The sequence below is a fragment of the Poecilia formosa genome, unplaced genomic scaffold, assembly GCF_000485575.1.
Source record: "Poecilia formosa unplaced genomic scaffold, Poecilia_formosa-5.1.2 Scaffold351, whole genome shotgun sequence".
NCBI lineage: Eukaryota > Metazoa > Chordata > Actinopteri > Cyprinodontiformes > Poeciliidae > Poecilia > Poecilia formosa.
This window is the reverse complement of record NW_006800290.1, coordinates 624,041-632,994: the sequence shown is the minus strand read 5'-3', so window position 1 is coordinate 632,994 and position 8,954 is coordinate 624,041. Positions and strand designations below refer to the sequence as shown.

Here is an 8,954-nt window from a genome sequence, read left to right as displayed (position 1 = left end):
TACCCCACCATGGAGGAGCTGGCTGAGATGCTGCCACCTGTCCTCTCCAAGCTGCAGTAAGTCCTCTGTCCTCTGGAACAGGAAGGGAGTGATGGGGCGGGGTCACTCAGCGGTCATTCAGAGGTCACTCTAAGGTCACTCTGAGTCTGGTTGTGTCTTCAGGGTGAAGAGTGTGATCGGTATTGGGGTCGGAGCCGGAGCCTACGTCCTCACTAAGCTGGCTGTAATCAATCCCACCAGTCATTTTCAGTTCCATTCTGACTCTTCCCAAAGCTCCCAGTAAAACCAGTTGTTGTTTCAGATGGACAAGCCCAGCTTGGTGGAAGGTTTGATTCTGATCAACATCGACTTGTGTGCCAAAGGCTGGGTGGATTGGGCCGCCTCCAAGGTAACTGTCTCCCTAGACGCAGGCAAACGAGCGAAGCAGAGACACAAACTGAGCCTCCATTTTGTTTCCTGCAGCTGAGCAGCTGGACCAGCAGCCTGGTGGACAACATCATGGGACACCACTTCACCTCTGTGAGGGACACCGCACTGTCCTCATGTCCTACAGGTCCCACAGCATGTACAGACAGCACTTTATCTCTGTGTGTGTGTGAGCAGGAGGAGTTACTGGAGAACAAGGAGATCATTCAGACGTTGAGACTCCACATCTCTCAGGACATTCCTCAGGAGAACCTGGCCTTGTTCTTCAGCAGCTATGAGAAGTGAGGCTCCGCCACTCACTTCCTGTCACTTCAGACGATTAATCCGGATTAATCAATCAGTGAAGTAATCAGCAACTTATTCAGTAATCAACTGGTAACACTCAGGGCTTCAATGAAGCCAAAACTGAACAAAAATATAAACATTTAGCATTTAAGAGAAAATGTTCAAATCAAAACTCAAGAGACATTTTTTTATCTTCACCAGGTTCACATGATGTAAAAAATCTCCTATTAAAGCTTCACTGTCATTTTTATGATTTCTTTTTTTACTGATTTGTTGAAACTCACTATTTTGAGACAGTTTGAGGTGATCTGTGAAAAATTAAGCCCCTCTGCCGTCTCCCAGTGCTAACTAGAAACAACCAATCAGGGCCAGGAGGCGGGTCTTATCAATGCTAAAGTTAGTTAGCATGGCCACCATGATGTTGGCAAATGAAATTCTTTCTCTGCCATCACAACATTTAGCAGCAAGTACATGAGGATGATGTACTCATATATTTATTAAAGCTGTCACAACATGGTGACAGTTTTAAGGAATATATAAAAACATATATACTGCAGTTAACGCCTTGTGTGTGTGTGTGTGTGTGTGTGTGTGTGTGTGTGTGTGTGTGTGTGTGTGTGTGCGCGCGCGCGCGCACATCAGCCGTATTGACCTGGACATAGACCGACCCATCCCTGGTCTCACCGGAAGCGACATCGTCACGCTCAGGTAACTCCGCCCCCAACCTGAACTCACCTGGTTGCCCGGTTCCTGTCGGCCGCTCTGATTGGCTGCTTGTTCCTCAGGTGTCCTGTTCTGCTGGTGGTCGGAGACATGTCACCTGCTGTGGACGCGGTGGTGAGTCTCCATCCTCTTCCTCCTTAGAGTCCAGCTCTCTGATTGGTCATCTGTCTGCAGTATTTATATTTAGTTTTATTCCCTTTTCTTATTTTAAAAGTTATTCGTATTTTTCTGGATTATTGTCATTTTAAGAACGTTTTCTTTGTTTGTTGTGCAGGTGGATTGTAACTCCAGACTGGATCCCACCATGACCACCCTGCTGAAGGTAGCCACCTGTTCAGACCTTGTTACCATGACAACGTCTGTTAATTATTGCAATAAATGATAATGCTGGTTCTAGAACATTTTCAAGTAATATGTTGACACTTGGCATAACAATGGAAGTTCGCCTTCTCAGAGAACAATACTGGAACTGTTTACTTAATTATCCAAAATAAAACAACCCAAAACAATAAATAAAACAGAAACAGAAACCATAAATAAAATAGATCGTGATGTCTCTGCCTACAAAATTTTCCTTAAAAATTATTAATCACCATAATGGAATTTATCAAGCTCATTTTAATATATAATGTGATTAATTGATTACTTGTTCATGTTTCTACATTCTTTACTAAATATGTCAATTTGTTATTAGTTTTTCTAAGTTTTTTATGGAGAGAAATTTGTTCCAATATTTTTGCAAACAAAAATTTAAATTAGGAAAAAAATGCAACTTTAAGAAACTTCATCAAAAAATACATTTTGAGACAAATGTACAAAGTATATGAAAAAGATGAACCTGCATTTGTTCAGTTTGCTACTTTTTCAGATTTTATTGTTTTCCCAAGAAAAGTTTGAGACCAAGTTTTATTAATCGCATTAATTTCAAATTGTGTTTTACACATTATGTTCCACACTATGGAAAGCCAAAAGTGTCACAAAATGCCACTTTTACCACCCAGCTGATTAAAACTAAGATAATTTATATTTATTATAAACACATAAATGTCACATCCGCCTGCTGTTATCTGATTTCTCATAGTGTGATTGTGGCTGACAGTTCAGCCTTCACACAGTGAAAGAACCAAACGTAACCAGCTGGTCTCTCTGATAATGTCATTCTTTATCTGTCCACTAGATGGCGGACTGTGGGGGACTTCCTCAGGTGGTTCAGGTGAGTTTCAGATAAACACCGGAGTTCCTGCTTCAGTTTTTAGTGTTGAATGAAAACAAAATGTTTTTTCTGTTCAGCCTGGGAGGTTAGCCGAGGCCATCAAGTACTTCGTCCAGGGGATGGGATACAGTGAGTATCTGCATGTCGGCTTCAGCTGATTAACAGGCTTTTATCCTGATCTGTCTCACATGTTCATTATAAATGAATCTGCAGCTAAAAATCCTAACATGAGAAAAGCTTTCTGCTGGAATCAATGCAGTGCAGGGCTGATCTGGGGATTATTGATGATTATTAATTAGATATAAAAATGTTGTTGTTGTGCTGCTATCGGGTATTGAATAGATTATCAACAAAAAAACCAGGTGACTTTAATTCAGATAGTTCCTGCTCAGTTTGTTATTGAGTAGGTAAAGAAAACATTTTGGGGGATTTTAGTTTAGAAATATTTCTTTTACATGGTGTTGATGATTTTGCCCTCCTGACAGAAAGTTTAAATCCTGTACTAGACGCTGCGGTGATCACACAAAACATCTGGGAACCTCTTTTTGACTGACCTGGTGCAGTCAAATAGAGAGTGTGTGTGTGTGTGTGTGTGTGTGTTTGTGTGTTTGTAACGACCCAACATTGTTCCAAAATTGAACAGCAGGTTCTGTCTCCAAATTTGTTTAGATAAAATTAGATTTTATTGTTTGTAATATTCCTGCTGGACCCTCTGACCTTTGACCCTGTCCCCCCAGTGCCCGCGGCCGGTATGACCCGTCTGGTCCGCTCCAGAAGCCGCGCCTCCAGTGCGTCCTCGATGTGAGTCCGGCGCTGCAGCACCACTGACGCCCACCAGGGGCGCAGCTGAGGTCCAGACCATCCAGCTGGCCGGCCTTGCGATTCTGGTTCTGCTCCTCCTCCAGTTGTCAGAGTTCTTCCTGAAGAGTCCAGTTCAGGCTGGAGATCGGACCGGTGCGGGTCTGTTGTTCCCGCTGGGCACCATGGTAACGCGTTTCTCTCTTCGTGGAGTTTAGGTGCCGTTGTTCTGTGGTTCTTGTTCTCTTGGATCAGACATTTTTCTCTCTTTCTTGTGGTTCTGATCCAATCTTTTTGATATTTACTTGTCGTTGATATTTGGTTCTGTTCGGTTCCGATGGACTCGACTCCTTCAGGAAGTTAAATATTTAAGAGTTTCACTTCCTGAAACTCATTCATGAACTAAAGCTTGAGGGGAGGTCCGATTCAACTCCAGAACCAGATTGGTTCTGCTTCTGAGTCGCAGTTGGCATGAAACCAGAACTCATCTTCATCTGCTCCGTCAGAACTTGTTTCTGGTACCACCGGGTCGGCTTGACCCGCTTCCCTCAGAATCTCTGCAGTCCGTTTGTCAGCATGCCGAGTCGTAGCATGAGAACTTTCTGTGGGTCCGATGTTCAGCTCTACTGAAGACACCAACAGCCCCAGAACCGGGAAGAACCAGAACCCGGTTCTGTTCAATTAATGGAAGTCCTTCAGGAGCTCAGAACCCTGTGGTTCCCGGAGCAGAACCGGGTCCTGCTGCGGTTCTGGTGGTTTGGATTTCCTGTTGCTCTGGTTCTAAACCTGCTGGATGTTTGTTTCTGTAGTTTGTAATGAAATAAAGCTGAAATAAATCAACGGCTCCTCACTGCTCAGAACCACAGAACCAGAACCAAACCCGGTTCAAACATGGAATGACTCTGCTGCTGATCGAGTTCACTCAGCAAAAAATATGGAGACAAATTGGGGCCAAAACTTTACTCGGTTAAAACCTTATGAAATTGAAAAAAACTATAATTTAAAAAAATGAAAAGTATTGAAACTGGAAAAAAATGACTAGAAAATACAACTTTAACCTGAAAAGAAGTTTTGAATTTTTTTCTTCAGATAAACATTTCTTTGCATTTCAGTTTTTTTTGGTCATTTCTGATTGCCTTTATTTGACAACTGTGTGTGATCCATGCCTTCGTACATGGATCACACTTTGCCCCTGCGTCACATTTAAGGAACTTTTTGGCTCCAGTTTAGCTCCGTACGGGCCCTGATCCAGCCTCAATCCGGTCCCATCCGACTCCAGACTGAAGCAGAATGTGGAGTGGGATCATTTCAGGTTCTGGGTCAGACAGAGCCAGCCAGAGAACCCAGACCCACCCAATGCAGACAGAGCTCTGAATCAGAGCTGGATCAGAACCGCCTCCAACTTTATTCCACTTCCATCAAAAACAGCAAATTACTTATGAATAAAACCTGACTGCAGATCATATAGTTTATTATCTAAAGGTGGGAAAACTTTAACCCTTCAGAACCTCCAAGGGTCAGAAACTATCATCATCCTCTCAGGTCCAGTTTGTTCCAGCCAAATTGTGGTTCTGGTGAGGAATGAAGTCTGTTGGGTTCATGGTGTTCAGCTGGCAGCAGGGGGCGCCGTCTTGCTGCAGAGTCTTCCCAGCAGGCCGGCCATCTGCAGCAGGGAGTTCACTCCTTCAGCCACCCGCATGTGAGTGAAGCCGATCTCCTGGAGGAAACGAGAGAGAACCAGTTCCTGATTACATCAGGTCCAAACGGACGGGTTCACAGCGTTTTCTCTCAGTTTAAACAAAAACAAACAATGTTTTAAAAAAAAGTTAAACCTGCACAATGTGGAAACGGACAGACTTGAAATAAAGCAAATTCCTTCCACTCAATTATTCACTAATTGAGTGAATAATTAGTTTATATTTTAGCCTGTTTGAGAACTTTTTGTTCAAACTGTAGTCTCAGCTCTATGGAGGCCCAAACATGTAAACAAAGAATGGATGCAAACAACAAATGCTGCAACTACAGAAAATAAAAGCAAAATGGAAAACGTTGCAAACTTGCTCCACAAAACTCAAGTCCTCCAGACCACCAGGAGGAGTCGACTAACAAATTATACAGAAGTGTAACATAAAGTTGGACAAAGAAAAGATGTGCTATATACTCAAGCTTACATAGGTAATACAGACTCCCCCTAGTGGCCTGGAGGAGTTCTGTTTTATGGAAAGACCGCAACGTTTTCCCTGTTTCTTCTATTTCATGTTTTTGGAGTTTGGATCATTTTTTCCTTCAGCCTCACTGAGGGAATCGTTTTACTTTCTTGTTTATGCAGCAGAGTTAAAAACATCCAGAGTCAACGCAGCTTTTACTTCCTCATTCAGTCTGGGAAGCTTTTTAAAAAGTGCTCTAATGCTCCAATAAATCCTCAAACAAGCTCCAGTTTTTCTCAAAATCACACAAAATCAGCAGATTCCAGCAATTTTTGTGCTAATGCATAACTGAACATTTTTTCTGTTTTGCAGAAATGGTAAAAAATATTGAGTTTAAGCAATGCTAACTCCCACCTGCAGGTGGCAGTATTTCTTACCGAAGCTTGATGTCAAGTTTTAGAAAAGAAATAAAACTCATCAAGTTATTTAAGTTCTTTAAAGAATACAAATGTTAGAGTTTATCTCTCTGATGTTTCTTTTTTTCTTTTAAATGTACATTTTGGAGGAAAAAAATCTTGTGAAGTTCCTAGTAAGCGGAGTTAAAGCAGCGCCAGCGGACCGGTGATTGTGCTCAGTGTTTCCTCCTGCGCCTCACCTTGATGAACTCCAGCTTTAGGTACTCGGCCATCTGGAAGGTTTTGCAGACCCTGAAGATGTTCCCCATGATGTCCTCGGGGGAGTAGCCCAGCGCCCACAGCTGCTCCACCACCCGGTACGCCGCGTCCACGTCCCCGGCCACGCAGTGTCCCAGCATGCTTTTCACCAGCAAGGGATGCGGCTCGTCGCACACTTTGAACACATTCTCGCTGTTGATGTAACCGAAGCCAGAGTGGGTGGACTGCAGGTTGTTCAGTGCCTGGAACCGAACCAGAACCATCAGCAACGCCCGGCCCGGCCCAGCCCCGCCTCCAGTCTCATAGCCCCGCCTCCTCAACAAGGTCATTATATTTAACCAAAACTAACAAAAACTGAAATTGAGAAAACATTTTTGTTAACTGAAATAAATAAAAACTATAATTACTGGGGAAAACTATGAATTTTCTGCAATTATGACACAAATATATGTAGGTTATAGATGCAACATCCTTTGTTTTTGTGTTTATGAATCTATTTATTAGCATACACACTGTAAAAACTAACTGAATTGGACAAGCAAAAGGTCCCAAAGAAACAAAGCTAAGCTACACTGAAGAACCCAGAACCGTCATGACCCGGCTCTTGACCCCGGCCCCTCACCTGCCGCATGTCCCCCTGCGCTGTGAAGATGACGGCCTCCAGCCCGTCGTCAGACACGGCCAGCTCCTCTCGCTCCACCACTTCCTGCAGGCGGGCCAGCACCTGGCCGTCTGTCAGCTTGGCGTAGCGTAGCACGGCGCAGCGCGACTGGATCGGCTCGATGATCTTGTCAGAGGCGTTGCAGGCGAGAGCAAAGCGCGTAGTTTTGGAGTAGATCTCCATGATCCTCCTGAGCGCCTGCTGAGCGCCATCCGTCATGCTGGGGGCGGCAGAGCAGTTTCATCAGGACAGGACGTAAAGCAGGAAGTCTCTGTGGGAATGAGTCTCCGCTCACCTGTCTGCTTCATCCAGGATGATGATCTTGTGTCGACCTTTGGGCAGCGTGACTTTCTGCTGAGCGAACATCTTGATCTTGTTTCTCACCACATCGATGCCCCTGCAGAGCCACCGTCAAGTTTAGTCATTAAAGCCCCGCCCCCTGGGACAGCATCACTAAAGCCCCGCCCCTCTGACAATGGACCGCTGGGTCTCACCTGTCGTTGGAAGCGTTGAGCTCCAACACGGCGTCCTTCATGGCGGCCCCCAGCAGAGTGCGGGCCAAACACAGGATGCTGGTGGTCTTCCCTGTCCCTGGAGGTCCTGAACCGCACCAAAACATCTGGATCAGTTCCTAAAACTATAAACCAGCAACAAAGCCCCAAGTAACATCCCCCCACCACTGTGCATGACTGGTGATGTTTTGTTCTGAAATGGTTGGCTGAACAGATGCCTGCATGGTCTTTCTTTTTTACAAAATTTACATGAAGTCAAGCTGAACTTAAGGATTTCTGGGTATTATAGATTTACAGACAAAAGTTGTGTGTTATTTTTTTCTTGCATGCAAAATGTATCATTTTTGAGTCTGTATACTCCAGTTAATGATTAATGACCAAATTAGTTTAACATTATTTCAATAATCGATTAATTCTATAAAAAGCAAAATCTTTGAGATAAAATGCGTTAACTTATTATCCTCTAGATCAGTGATCTGAAGGAGCCTGAATAAAACAAACCCTCATAGCCTGGATGGAGCTTCACAGGAACAGCTGAGGAAGAAGCCGCCATGTTTTTAAGATTGGACCCAAAGGAAGCTGGTACCGATAAACTAGAAGACAGAATCCCGAGAAATCCCAGGACGAAAGGCTGAGGTCTAACGGATTAATAACAACTGGGAATAAAGTTTAGGAATACAAATGCTCGTATTTCTCCCGAAACTTCAATAGCCCTGGAAAGCCCTCTGTTCTAATAGGCAACTCTTCCAGACCTTGTTGGGGGTTAAACGTCACTTTTTTTTTGTAAAGAATCCTTTCTGGTTCTGACCCAGCTTCCAAACTCTGCCACCATGTTGTTTGACACTTTTTCCTTCCATCTTCCAAACATCTTTTATTCTTTTCCTGTACGTTAACATTTCCCTGATTAACACATCCAGACTGCTATGTTTCCTCCGGATTCACACCGACCTGCTATGATGATGTTCGGGACGTTTCCTTCCCTGGCGAAAACCTCCAGGCGGCTCACTGTCTCCTCGTTCCCAACTATCTCATTCAGTTTCAGCGGCCGGTACTTCTCCACCCAGGGCAGCTCGTAGGAACTCCCGGAGCTTTTCGACGAGGACTCCCCGGCCTCGGTGTCCGTCTTTACCCCGCTTCCACTCGGCTTCTGGTCACTTTCCCTGTCTGCCATCTCGACGTCCATGTTGTCTTGTCCGGTTGTCAACCCGCGAAACGGGAACTAAAACCTCATTGGCTGGGAGGTTATTTTCGAAGGAGATGATTGGATAAGAAAAGCTCGCGGTAAGTCAGTGAAGCAGAGTGGCTTCGCATCATTTCCCACCGGGCGAAGCAGGCGGCGCGCTGGACTGGGTGGAGTGTACTCCGAATTTCCACTATATTCCAGAAAGCTCACGTTTCTGCACCCGGAAACATTTCTTTCTTTCTTTCTTTCTTTCTTTCTTTCCTTCCTTCCTTCCTTCCATCCATCCATCCATCCATCCATCCATCCATCCATCCATCCATCCATCCATCCAT

General features: G+C 44.4%; 1 protein-coding gene and 1 pseudogene across 1 annotated transcript; one reads left to right on the top strand and one right to left on the bottom strand.

Moving 5' to 3' along the window:
• The window catches only part of LOC103153493 (protein NDRG3-like), an 8,673-nt pseudogene extending 4,388 nt beyond the window's left edge, over positions 1–4,285 (top strand).
• Positions 4,286–4,827: 542 nt separating this feature from the next.
• On the bottom strand, positions 4,828–8,794 carry rfc2 (replication factor C (activator 1) 2). Its single transcript, XM_007574431.2, has 6 exons — positions 8,388–8,794; positions 7,422–7,527; positions 7,223–7,324; positions 6,889–7,147; positions 6,248–6,508; positions 4,828–5,162 (listed from the first exon to the last, which is right to left on the bottom strand). The coding sequence occupies exons 1-6, from the start codon at positions 8,620–8,622 to the stop codon at positions 5,052–5,054; spliced, it is 1,074 nt and encodes a 357-aa protein (XP_007574493.1). The 5' UTR covers positions 8,623–8,794; the 3' UTR covers positions 4,828–5,051.
• Positions 8,795–8,954: the final 160 nt, after the last annotated feature.

Excerpts from the sequence above, each read along its gene's own strand:
- rfc2 (XM_007574431.2), bottom strand. The coding sequence starts at position 8,622 with ATGGACGTCGAGATGGCAGACAGGGAAAGTGACCAGAAGCCGAGTGGA. Across the intron at positions 7,528-8,387 it reads CCCGAACATCATCATAGCAG|GACCTCCAGGGACAGGGAAG; the intron begins GTCGGTGTGAAT and ends GGTGCGGTTCAG. Across the intron at positions 5,163-6,247 it reads TAAAGCTGGAGTTCATCAAG|GAGATCGGCTTCACTCACAT; the intron begins GTGAGGCGCAGG and ends CGTTTCCTCCAG.